Source organism: Salarias fasciatus, chromosome 13 (assembly GCF_902148845.1).
Source record: "Salarias fasciatus chromosome 13, fSalaFa1.1, whole genome shotgun sequence".
NCBI classification, from domain to species: Eukaryota; Metazoa; Chordata; class Actinopteri; order Blenniiformes; family Blenniidae; genus Salarias; species Salarias fasciatus.
Window position 1 is genome coordinate 20250938 of NC_043757.1, and position 13842 is coordinate 20264779.

The 13842-nt window shown below is 41.9% G+C and overlaps 1 protein-coding gene across 1 annotated transcript in view; it reads right to left on the bottom strand.

Moving 5' to 3' along the window:
- The window catches only part of LOC115398863 (VPS10 domain-containing receptor SorCS1-like), a 49946-nt gene that overhangs the window by 24690 nt on the left and 11414 nt on the right, over nucleotides 1-13842 (bottom strand). Inside the window, exons 2-5 of the mRNA XM_030105855.1 lie at nucleotides 6766-6833; nucleotides 5622-5721; nucleotides 5252-5410; nucleotides 3934-4007 (exon numbers count right to left, since the gene is read on the bottom strand). Coding sequence (XP_029961715.1) covers nucleotides 3934-4007; nucleotides 5252-5410; nucleotides 5622-5721; nucleotides 6766-6833 — 401 coding nt within the window. The remainder of the gene's footprint in view (nucleotides 1-3933; nucleotides 4008-5251; nucleotides 5411-5621; nucleotides 5722-6765; nucleotides 6834-13842) is intronic.

Below are 13842 nucleotides of genomic sequence, written 5' to 3' on the forward strand. Positions count from 1 at the left end.
AGGTTTGGTACAAACTTAAATTATGAACACATTTTCTCAAGAAAAAACAAAACATCTACAGTCTTATATGGGAGGCGGATTTTTTTTCAATCAAACACTATGTTGGAAGTTCGCCAGTAAACCTGGAATTAAGATCTCCTGAAAGCAGTGGTTTGTGTGAAATAGGAGCTCCATTTTTTGTTCTATTTCATTCCGACTGACCACCAGAGGGCGCTGCCGAAAGTACGGAATGTTACTTAAGTGCCTGCGGGTTGGAGTATGTATACTGACCCCTGGGTGACCCTAGACAGTCATAAGTTCCGAACTCAATCCCAGGTTTGGTTCCTTGTTTTCTTCTCGCGTTCAGTTCGTTATAAAGCTTGAAGATCACGGGACGAATCTACACGGATTTAACAAAACTCCAGTTCTGGAAGCACTGCGACTGTGTTGGTCAGAGCAGCAACCTTCTAGAGTCACCCAGGGGTCACTAGTGACGTTGTTGCCATACATATTCGCACTGCGAATGCACAAAAGGAACATTTTGTGCTTTCATCACCACCCTCTGGTGGTCAAGAGGGATTCATATAACCATAGTTACCCCCGATGCACACTGGATGCGGTCCGGCTGTGGAATGGCTGCGGTCCGGACACCAGAGTTAATCCGTAAGCATTAAAATCAATGATGTGATGCACACCGGCTGCGGTCCGGCTCCGGTAAGGCTGCGGAAACGCAATACTTGTTCCAAAATAAGTGACTTCAAAATATAATCTGTGTTGTGTTTTTGCCTTAATATTCTATTTTTTTACTTCTTCTGGTAGAATACAGAACAAACAACGTGATGTAGTCATTATACGATCAATCAAATCAAGCGTCTTTTTTGAACACGTCGAACGGGTTGATGAAATGATTATGTGTTCATGAGGTGTTTTTTTATCATACAAATACGGTTTGAACGTACATTTTCAACCGAGATGGTGGTTTGAGCTGCTTTCTATTGAGTAAAACGGGTTTCATATTGTTTACGGGGGTTAACGACAGATCTGGCAACCTTCTCCAGCAGACTGCAGAGGACCGCAGCCGGACCGCATCCAGTTTGTATCAGGGGTTACATTCGTAGAAAAATGTAGAGGCTACAAGTCTTGGAAATGTAGATTTCTGAGGTGATTTTCTTGAAAATTTGACTCCAGAAACTGTTTTCACACTGAAACCTACTCATCTTCAGCCCTCTTTGGTGGGTTTTGAGATGTGTTCAATCAACATTGGTAGAAGGGTCAGTCGACCAGTCTACTTTCTAGATCAGGACTGTGTTCGGTGCTGTAATAAGAAAAAAAAAAAAAAAAAAAAATCAGATAAAAACCGAGTGACTGATGAAGTTATCCAATCATTTTGATGATGTGTGCAAAATGGAACGAGACTGGTTTGAAAATTCAGTAAACTTTCATTTGCACAGCAAGTGTGGTCAACCAGTGGCAGCAGGGGACATGGGGCTTCTCCTATCATCCCAAAAAAAATACAAAATAAATCATAAAAATACAGAGAAATTAATTTTTGTACACTGTCGTGTGCTATAAATCACAGTTCAGAAAAAGACTTCCAGCTTTGCAATTTATTATTAACCGAAACACACGTCACCTCACGAGTTTCACTGTGAAAATGCTTTATGTGCGGCAGCGGGCCGCCATCCTTCCAAACGCTCTGTGATTTGGATAAATATTAAGGTGAAGCCAAATGTTTTCAGACACATCCACTCTCAGAACCTTCTGCTGAATCTCATTTTTAAACCTCAGAGCAGAGAAAGTCTGTTTTTTTTTTTTTTTGCTTTTTTTCTCGTTCTTTTTGCCAGATTCTATTTAGGAACAGGAGGCAGGATTTCTTTCTCTGTGGGGTCATGTTGTGCTCAACTGCGCTGATATTTTGGGTGTGTGTGTGTTTTTTTTTTTTTTTTACGTCCAATAGTAACTAACCACATACATATACAAAGTGAATCCCTAAAAATCTCAGTGCAGATTTAAGGATATGCAAATGTTTGGCAATAACTGCAAAGGAAAGAACCATTACTCCAAAGTTTACCCCAAAAAAAGCACATCAGCAACTTCTATATTACTCCTGAACGTCCATAAGAAGAAAGTGTCACACATCCTGTTTCCCTTTGAGGATAAAAGTATCAGCCTCATTAAACAAGATAATAAACAGCATTTTTCATCGCTTTCTCTAAAATCCACTGAGTCATTTCTTGAATGTTTTTACTTACCGTCACAGCGTTACGACGCTGTACATCTAAAACTCAGCCTCCAAAAACACGTGTTTCGCTGAAGTCCTTGAATAATCTGTGGTTGTGTGTTTTCACTGGATTTCACAGCCAACAACTGTTAAGCTATTACACATTTAACGTTTATCCTTGCCACAAGTGCAGAACCGTGATCTGATGGCGTTAAAAGAGTCTGGTAGCCACCGGAAAAACCCCTCTGCTACCTCCTCGCTTCTCATTCAGAGACGTGCACACCAGGTATCATCCAAAATGAATGCGAGGATGAAGGGTTGTGATTAGATGCGATTTGATTTGTAACACACTGTGGTACCCCAACACTACGCCAACGTTTTTTTATTTCTTTTTTATGAGGAGGCATTCAACGGATCAAATATTAATCAGTGTGTGTGAGCCAGACACTTAGTACATTATGTAAATAAAAAGAGAAAAGAAAAACATGCATTATTTATCTCGATCTGCATTCCTGAAAACATTGTTGTAAACGGGTGGGGTGAGTTTCACTCCTTTATTTGCCTTCACTGGAGTAAAGAGGGAGACTTTATTTAATTGTCTTTGTGTTTCCTAAACGGTGGTGCAGTGGCCAGCGGTGGGCCACTAAAACGCCGATAAAAGAGCACATGCCCCTACAAAAGCCTGACCACTTTTATCATATTTTCAATATAACAGCATAGTTATACAGAATTTTTCATCAGAGCATCGACAGCTCCTAAAAGGTCTTCTAATTACATCCAGTGTTTTATTTCTCGTGTCCCCAACTAATAAATTACTCACTCGAATCACATTTATCTGTTCAAGTATGAATATTCAACGATTCCCTCCTTTTTTTTCTCGTATTATCGGCTATCAAACAACCGTTTACTGAACTTAGGATTTTTTTAATGGGCCTTTAGTGACGATCACGTTAACAAGCCAAGTTAGGATCTTTATTCATAGATAATATCCATGTGATCTGCATATTGTAAAAGCCTACGCCTGAAATCAACACCTCGCTCACATGGCTTCCACTTAACTAGAAAAATAGACTCTGGTGCAGAAAAAGTACACATTGTGTAAAATACACCTAACCTTCACCTTGACCTTGATGCAGTTGTTTACTGGCAGTGTGGAAACCACGGTTTAACATTAACAAAGCTAAAGTGTCATGTATTAAAGAGGGTATTATAGTTTTGAATCAGAGCCTAAGCCACAGGATGTCTTGGCACTGAATGAATAATAATGCAACTCAGTAGTTTTTTTCTATCTCTGAATGTTCAGTATTGATAACTGCTGCCATCAGCTGATTTGATTCTTTTACTGATCAGCTGTAGAAGTTAAAACAGCAATGAAAGTACAGGTATTTGAGTTTATATGCAGGGGCTCAAAGTGAAAGGTCAAGCAAAATACAAGTAACAGAAAAATCTAAGTAAATACAAACAAAAAAGTAATAATACCAAATGCAGTCTCATTGCGTTTCCAAAAATTACTCTTGAGATTGTTAATGTTGAAATTGAAAAAGGTTTAAAGTCAGATTTCATGACATTCTTTCCTAACTTTGCTCTGCCTGATCATTTGCCATCTGTGCAACAGTTCTGGGAGGAAGATGCACACAGTTTAATGAACATATTTAGTCTGCATGTTGAAATATGTGACGCAATTTCCATCCAGAAACATAAACACTTTGCAAGTGACTGATGGTTGGTCTCACCAGTAGAATCTGTTGGGGACGACGTTGTCGTGCACAAGCTGCCACTTCCTCCCAAACTCAACAGAGACGTAGAGCTGAAAAATGGAAAAGCATTAATCAGATAGATTTGGGATACAGAACAGAATCAAGCAAGAATTTTCAAGATATCTTTTTTTTTTCCTTCTCAATTTTATGTCCAGCTGCATAAACATTGAACTGTCAAATTTGTGCACTTTGTGGCATCAATACCACTGAGTGGGGACTTTACGTGAAAACATTTCTGCTATAAGAATAATCCATCAGTTCCTGTAAAAACACAGAGATACTGTGAGGCCAAATAAAGAGAGGCCCGTTCACATTATCTGTCCTAACACCTTGAAGAACAGGCAAGAAAACGACGCAAAAAAAAAAACAACTGGCTTTTGTGTTAAAATCAAAGAGCCTCGTTCGCGCACTAACTCATTTAGCTGTCATTGTAATTTCTCTCTATGAAGCCATTTTACTCGTGTTCGAGCACAAGCGCCTGTCATCTCGCCTTAATGATCGCGCGCAAAGCATCTAAAGCCCTCGGCTTGACAGGGATAAGCAACATCATTTTGACTCATCTAAGAACTTGCAACTTTTAACGGACATGACAGCCAATCAATAAATGCAAAATGAAACCGGGCGCAGATTCATTTAACCGGAGCGGCGGTGAGGGGAAAAATGAAATTTGGCTTTACAGAGACGTACAGAAAAGACCCGAAGGCAGGCTTCGCCGGAGCATCTTTATTTTGACCCATTGATGGCTCTCAACCAGGCTTTCATCTTCCCCCCCCCCGCTCCATTTATCTCACTCCTCAGACCTTGACTGTTTTTCCCAAAGAAAATCAAGTCTTCCAATCGCGGGTTGCCGAGGCCAGGTCTGATGTCTCCGGAGTTGAGCGGAGAAGACAGCGGGGTTCTCACACGGTGTAATCAAGGGTCTGTGTTTGTATGTGTGTTGTCTGTGTGTGTGTGTGTGTGTGAAATCTGGATTGTCTGGGCGTGTCTCTCTTGTTAACGCTCCCTCGTGCTGTGTAGGACACGTCCGTTCAAAGCCCTCTGAAGCTTGACCCTACGACTTGTTTAAGGGGTTCGGGTCATCAGCGGCCTTTGCTTTAGAATGTGAAGACCACGTCCCGAAACGACCTACAATTACTCAAATCAACACTTTTGACAATGACGGAGAACAATACTTCCCTGTCCAGCAATCAGGCAGACCCACCAGCAGCCCTTATTCACACACAATACTGCTTATATGCCACATTTCCAGTTGTTATCCCGGCTTGTTTCACGCCGGCCGACAGCTACGCGTTACCTTTTGGTCATGGCTGTAAGCCAGGATCCAGTCCTCCTGCTCGGGGTGAAAAAGCAGGCTGAGGATATCAAAGGCTAAGCTGTGCTTCTGGTAGGACGCCCCCTCGTCAAGGCTAATGAGCAGGCTGCTCTCCACCTCCGGGTCGGTCAGCAGCATGATCTGAGACGGGGCGAGAAAAGCAGACAGAGGAGTCAGCAGCCCACCTTGACAGCATCCGTGCTGCAGGGCTTTCAGTGTGCCTGCACCCGGAACAGACACCCGCTGCAGAAGCGCGCGGGAAAATTACAACAACTCTGCCATGCCGAGACGGTAAGTGTCAGATTTATTCAGCGCATTCGGGACTCTTCATGTCACAGATGCTGAAACTCACCTTCATTTTATTGTTGGGGCTCACATACAGGTAGCTCAGTATCGTCTTAGTCCCGACTTCCTCGTTAAGTTTTTCATACGTGGTCCCGTAATCAGTTGACCTAAAATTCAATTACAGGATGAATGAAAGAGGTTTTTAGTGGAGAGGAAAGGAGAGCACAGCGACACCTACTAGTTAAAATGCTGATGGTATCATTAAGCATATCAGGCAAGCAGAAAATTGCAACAGCAGAAGTCATGAAGTAATTTGCTAGATGAATGGAGATTTTTTTAATTATCCAAATAAACAAGGATATCCTGTGTGAAATGCATGGCCACAACATTAGATATTATGATACTGACACTTACCAGACTAAAGTTTTCATGTAATAAAAATCAAATATGGGCCTAGAGGATATTTCCACTGACACACTGGATGATGGCGAGTCTTGAAAACTTTTTAAAAAAAAAAAAAAAACATGCACACTCAGAAATATGGATTTCATTTCATTCTTTGTTCTTTGCTGATTTAGTCTTGAAAGTTTTTCTTTGTTCCTAAAATACTGTAATACTGGTCTCAGTTGCTTGGCGACATTTAAGAAAAAGAAGAAGAGGAAAAAAAATGGCATTAAATAAAACACTGAGTGGATTTTACACGCACTGTGTTCAAAAAGCACGGGAGAAATAAGCTGCCAGTAATTTTTATTTTATTCTTGTGTGTGGATGACATTGGCTCCAATATGTCATCAATTTGTGAAGTCTTACAGATGCCAGTATACCAGAGATAATGAATTGCAAAAAATGAAAAAGTCTAACACTATTTTCCACAAAAATACAATTCTGTTTTGTAGTAGCTGTAGAAACACTCTAATATTAAGAATATAGAGCGTTGGGAGGTTTATATTCTCTGCAAATCAGTATCACACACGTGATGAAGGTCACAGTATCAAAAAAGACTTTTTAATGTGCTGCATACAGTAAAGAAAAGAAAATTGGAAATGAGAAATGGTTGGTGATCCAATAGTTGGTGATTCAATGTGATTTTTTTTTTTTTTTCATATATAGATTCTTCAAAAACAGCACAGCAGAGTGCCATTAATTAATTATACTGCTTTGAAAAACAACAACAGCTTGTCCTGTTGTATCTTTAATGGACTCGGTCTTACCTCCATAAAGAACTCTCCGTAACTCTTCCTGAGTTGAAGTCGTAGTATTTTGTCAACATGAGAATCACCTGCAACGCAGATCAAACAGATTACTGGCTTTCAGGCGGCGAAACATCTGACGTGAACAGCAGCAGTAAAGTGTCACGCCGCCGAGCCGCTCATGTACACGTCTATTAGGCTCCCTGACAGGCGGCGCTTTATTAAAACCCCAGCGCAAGTGTGAAGACACGTCACCTCGCCGGCCTATTTGTGGAAAAAAGTCATGTGCATATCGTCAGGGGATAAGCCGACGTGTGGCTTCTGAGACCCCAATGGACGACCGGCGAACGCTGTGACTAAATGAATAAATAAGTCAACGCCAGTAATTTATTCGAGGCACACAAAGGCAGGCCTCGTAAATATCTCGGACATCTTTTTGGTGGGGGACCGTAAAAAGTGTCAGAGTCATATGTGGTTTACAGTTCGCAGGCCTTCGCTTGCATGAAAAGCTGTAGATTTCAAGATGTAAATGTAAATTACTATCAATATACAGCTCACAGCGGACGTTTCAATCCGCCTCTTTTTCACATAAATACGTGACTCTAAACCAAAAGCAGCTTCTTCGTATTTGCATGTCATTTTTCATGCATGGAGAGCTGTTTACCAGCCTTTAGTCAGGAATGACTTTAAACTCTTAACGACTAAATAGCAAAAGGAAACTTGAGTATACATGCTTTCGCTGAAATGAATGCAATTAAAAAAAGTCATTCACACAAAAAGTGTTTGTTTGCATGTTTGTCCTTCATCTCTTTCAGAAATTAATTGCTCCAGAAATGTCCTGTCTGCACCGCGCAATCATAAAATCTGCAGATCATATCGCTCTCTGGGGACGACTCTGTGCATCTCTCCCTGCCTTTCATAGCTGCCGTCTAATTATAAAGTGCTATGAGTGTTTGGGGTAGCATTCCCCACCATGAGTAAAAAAAACTGCATCATGTAAACAAGAAGTTTAGATTTCACCATTAGATCCGATCTCACAGAAGTCTCTTTCTAGGCCTGAATAAAAAAATAAAAAAAAGTCCATCTTTCTCATCCTTTGATGAAAATGGGACCCCGGGTTAAAGCTAAATTCTGAAGTGAAACAGAAGTGATAAAATTAAAGAGTGAAATACATAAAAGAAAAACTGCGATTTGTGAAACACCACCAGGAAACCGGAAAGAAGACCAAACTCACAGAGAGACAGTTCAGTTTACAGTCATCACCAAAAAGAAAAGAAGAAAAAAACAGCATCACAGATTAATTCTAATGTCCTGTCATGTTTGTTGGTGTGTTCAGTGATTTCTGCAGTCGTGCAAGCTGCAAACGTTTTGCTTTGTTGTAGCATGGCTGGAACAACAAGGACTGCTTGAATCTGTTGTTCAGCTCGTAAATCATGGTGGGAAAAAGTGCTTTTCTACAGATAAAGGCAGCATCCGCCCACCGGTAGTGTCGCCACAAAAAAAACAACAACTCTTACTAACTTTTTCATTATGAACAAGCAAATTTGAACAGAGATCATTATTTTAATATCATTCTACAAATCAGCGCAGTAACTAATGGAACTGCTTGGCCTCATACTCTGTCCATAGCTCCCTTATACTTTGTGAATATTAAATACTGCCACACTCGCTCTTGCTGTTAATAATGTGCTCATATTCTCTGTGTAGAGAGGCTGACTAAGAAAAATCTGACTCTGCTTCTACCTTGTGCTGAATGCATGAAACGCTCTTTATTAGGGCTCCTTCAGACGTTCCTCGCGCCGCTTCTTATAACTTTGGTACCAAGTGTCCAGAAAGGGCTGCAAAAGATTTATGGTCTCCGGGTAATACGGCCTTTCTACCTTCCAGAAGTCGTACCCTCATGGACACTGTCATACACAATAAAACAACCAGCAGCAGTCTGGAAATTAGGAAAAATTACACCCACTCACATCCTCACACCCCTGCTTCTGTATCGCAATTAACTTTATGCGTTTGCTTGGGAAGACGCCAGATTTACAGTGAGATGTACTGTAATGCGTGTCCACCTCGCTGCGAGCCAGGAAGCCTTCCTGTGTTCTCAGTGATATTGCAAAGAGGAAGGTGAAGCTTTATGGCTGCAGTCAACGCACAAATACAGCGATTCGATATTCCCTTTGTAGATATTCCTGTGTCATACAGGTGTTTGAAGCTCAGCGCGCCGCAAGTACAATTAAATTGTTATTTGAGATCGCTGCACGAAGGCTCCCCTATTAATGATTGCACTACAGACTAGATGATGGAAACTGAATTTAAATAATCATGGCATATGTTGTGGTACATCTCTCACTTTGAGTTACAAAAAAAAAAAAAAAAACCTGACACATTTGGTGTCAGCTACCAAGCAGTACATCGCACATGCGACTGCAGAAGCACCAGCGTATTTCCAGACTGGATAACTTGACATCCAAGAGCAAGCAAATTGATTTTTTTCAACTCTAATCCTTTGTAAATCTTAAACCTTGGAGGTAAATGGACTGGGATGAATTCGATCATTATGTAAGAATGAATCGGGGCTTAATGGTGACTTAAAAGGCTTAGGGTGAAGAGATTACTGCTGTGAAAGGAAGGTGTTGTGTGAAGAAGCGTAGAGGTGGGACAGAACTATGCAGAGAGGCGGCGGGGAGGAGGGTGGGTTCTGTTGCTGAGGGATGAACACCTGAGACAAATGAAATGAGCAGCAGAGCACGCGCATTGCAATTCATCCCCTCTCGCGGCAACCCGTTGATCCGGCCTTATCAGCTGTTGGAATTAAGTCGCCTCATCAATAAAACTGTCATCACATTTAGCCACAGCAATTAAACAGATGGATGATTCCATAAAAGCAATTGTTACAGGTGTTACTGACTGGAATATTAACAATAAGGACAAATGTTACATATCAACACTTTGGCATGTTTGTGAGATTTTTTTGCCCTTTTCTCCTGATCCCCTAATCCATTTTGAACCCACACACAAATAAACACATTGACAACTGTGTTATACGGGCTGTATCTCAGTATAAAAATGCATGATACTCTAATAGATTCAGTAATCACATTGCAGTTACCGATCTTGTGTTGCAGACAGTATTTGGCTGCATGATGTGCAGATAATCAGCCTTTTCTACACACTTGAACAACAATCATCCAAGCCCATGTGGGAAAAAACTTGGAAAAAAAAAGAGTTTCCACCTGGTAAGCCAGAGATATGAACAGATTTGCAGAGACAAAAATGTGATGGTGAATTTGTCAAACTCTGAAGCCAACTGTGTCTCATAGTTATCGCTGCATGTTTCCATTTGGTGCTTCTCGGGCTGGTTTCTTTAGTCAGCTTGTGTTGTTGCTGTGGAAATGTAGGAAATACAGATGATCCTCGACCAGACATGTGCAATTAGGGTTCCCCATTCTGTGCAAGACACAAGCTAAATGATAGAAAAACAGAAATATTCTTTTTGGATGGAAGCTGCATACGACCCAGATAACAATTGTGATTATGCTGTATATACTTACATACTATTAAAGGTGAAAAATACAAAACAAATGCATGATGCTTCAATAGACCTAATTTGTTGACATTACCCTTAATTCTCAAATATCAAAACCTGGCTCTCGTGTTGTGACCGTGTATTTCTGTGGCGTTATCAGTCCTCAAATGTGCCATCCCTTCCCTAGACCACGCTGACTTTGTGGGTAATTATTCTAAAAGCAGAAGCATTTTGAAGTATTTTTACAAGTCAAACAAAAGCAGGGTTCATAACGTCCTGCAGTGCTCGACGGCGAGCGTCCTGCAGCTGGAGTGCAGCTCCCAGGTTGTTATCAAGGTTTCGCAGAGCCTCATAGCGCCTCGGCGAGAGCTTCAAAACAACTTACTCAACACAAGTTGGCGTATTAAAGGAAGGAGACAAAGTCTCAAAGATAGATAAATAGATAGATCAATAGATGGATAGATTTCCTTTTTCCGTGACTGTTTGCCGGCTGTGTGCATATATGGTGTTGAAGTGGCAGTGATGCAACAGTGCATCTACAGTCAGATGATGCAAAAGGAACATACAGATTTCTTTCCACAAAGAGCAATTAGGTGAAAAAGTAATATTAGACATTTTCAAGGGTTTAATTAATGGGTGATACATTTTTTTTTTGGCCGCACGGTGGCGCAGTGGTTAGCGCTCTTGCCTCACAGCAAGAAGGTCCTGGGTTCAAATACCGGCCGGCGCTCGGGGCCTTTCTGTGTGGAGTTTGCATGTTCTCCCCGTGTGTGCGTGGGTTCCCTCCGGGTACTCTGGCTTCCTCCCACGGTCCAAAAACATGCATGGTAGGTTAATTGATCACCCTAAATTGCCCCTAGGTATGAATGCGTGAGTGAATGGTTGTTTGTCTATATATGTCAGCCCTGCGACAGACTGGCGAACTGTCCAGGGTGTACCCTGCCTTCGCCCACAGCAGCTGGGATCGGCTCCAGCCACCCGCGACCCCGAAAGGGAAAAAGCGGCAGTGAATGAATGAACTTTTTTTTTTTTTTTTTTTTTTTTTGCTTTTGACCAATGACCTCTTGCTTAATGCTAATAGCGTCCCTGGTTCCAATCCAGGACGGGCTCTGTGCGTTGAGTGGGTGTTCCCCCAACAGTCTGGCTTCCTCCCACAGTCATATATGATGCATCTGAGCCTAACTGGTGTGTGTGTGTGTGTGTGTGTGTGTGTGTGTGTGTGTCTGTGTGTGTGTGTGTGTGTGGTTGTCCCTCTCTGCTAGTACTATGATGGACGCCCGTTCTTAATCCAGAGCTGTGACTTGTTGTTATTATTATACACTAAAACTATATGGGAGACTGCAAGATGAGACATCATGAGACGTTGCAACTTTGTGTAGTAGTTGGTGACATTAAATGTCATAACAGAGGCAAACTAATTGGAAGATGGAAAGTGAGAACGCCAGCTTCCAAGTCATCAACACCAGTGAAGTGTTAACAACGTGGCGACGAATGCAACCTCTCAACAAAACAAACCGAGTATAGCGGGCAGATTTAGAGTCCTCCAGGGACCTGGACGGCATAAACTTCACTTGATAAAATCACCACATTAAACAGCATCAGTTAACATCTTTAATAAAGCGAGAATCGTCTTCCCCCCATTACGGTGTTTATTATTGCCCCGCGACTCTCTCTGCGGCGACAAAAGCCTGCAGCGGGGCCCACAGTCGTACACTTCAATACCACCTGAGTGAGACACATAATGTACAGAGGCTTTAGTGTGTCACATCAATTTATATCACTTCATTAACAAAGGCAAGATTTCCTGGTGGGCCAGATGCCGTGCTGGAGCGGGGCTGTTTGAAGTCGGAACTGCCGGCTCTCCCACGGATAGCAGGTCACTGCAGTCATAAATTATGAAACAACTTCACAATATCACTTCGCGCAACATAAACTATTCGGTGTCCCGATAAAGCTGGAATATAAACACAGGCAGGAGTTAAACTGTCGTAAATGCGCCGAAGATTTGGGTAAATAAAACATTTTCAGTCGCTGACTCCATGCCCTGCGCGGCGCATTATTACGGGTGTGTGCGATTTACTGTCATTCTTGAAGCAATAAAGTTAAGCTCTAATGTGACTGATGACAGCACTTTGTTGCCTCGGCAGACGGTAATTCAACTGATCTGTGAACGTCAAATAAACACCGTTTCCATCGGCGCAGGTGCTTCAACGGTGAAGCTGTGTCTTTCAAGCAAAACAGCAAGCGTCTGAGTTTATTGGCCCGCTTGTGCGGAGACGGCAGCACAGTGTCGGGGGAGACGCTCGGTTGATAAGTCATCTGAAACTACTTCCGCCCTTCCTCCAGCTTACATTCTCGCATCATTCGCTTTTTCGCCATGAATGAAAGCCCCGGCCAGTTCAGCAGCCGCGGCTCAGGCGGCCCGCTGAGCTCGGGAGCCTCGGCGTGCGTGAGGAGGGGGCTGGATCAATGCCGGCAAGATTAGACGGCGAGTGGGTCGGTTTTTTCCAGTCCAACCGAAAAGTTGTGCCCACTGTGCAAGTTTTTCCCGCTCAGCAAAATAAAAGAAAAAAGAAAATATCCTTTTAAATGTTCAGCACTTGAACTCAAATTTGGAAGTGCTGAGTGAGATTCTAAAAGATTAGTCACATGTTTAAGAACTAAAAGCTTCCCAGGCTCTTTAATAAAGTATGCTTCCTTTGACATAAATAAAATAAAAACAGCTGATCAGATAAATATGCCAAGGAAGGATTTCTCTCACCCATATGCCTTATTAGTCTCACCAACTGTGTTTGACACCTCCTGTTTGCCAAAATGCATCACTATAAATTAAAAACGTACAACTTCAGTGAGTGAATCAAAGTTATGGTTTCAAATGTAAGGCCTTTCTCGCAGCGGCCAGATGGCATAACTCATGTGAGCGAGTAATGCAGGTGGCCTCGGTGAAATGAAAGTGTTGTGAGGCACAAAATGAGACACAACCTGAGCAACGAGCAACAAAAAAACACTGCAATAAGCAACCAGGCGAGCCTTTCTGATTCATCAGGGGCTCGCCAAGCTGCTGAGAAATCAAAATGCTTCTCAAAAGGCATACTTAACTTTTTTTAATGCAAGACTGACACAAATGTGTCAAAGAAAAATGACCAAATGTCCGTTCATATGCACACATCCATCCTGTCAAGCTTAACCGGGATGGGCTGCATGAAGCTAGAGAGGGTCAAGTTTTAACTGTTTTTCGATGGACAAATAAATGTGTATTTAAACTGAATGGAGCTTCGTGCAGAATCTGTTCGGTATGGTGTTGCATGTGATACAATCATTCACTAACAGGTAACCTTGAGGGTAGTTCTGTTACGCTCACCAAACAAGAGGAGCAGACATTTCAACAGCATCGTGTCCGATCAGCTCACAAAACTCCAAAACAGGAGCTGCTTTCCTCAGGAAGTGAAGCAAAAAATGTCCATTTCTATGTGTTTCTGTCCAACCAGGATTTGAATTGTGGTAATTTGCTTGTCTCATCAGAGGAGACATTATTTTTTATAATACTGCTATTATTAAGACTCCATTTAACCTTT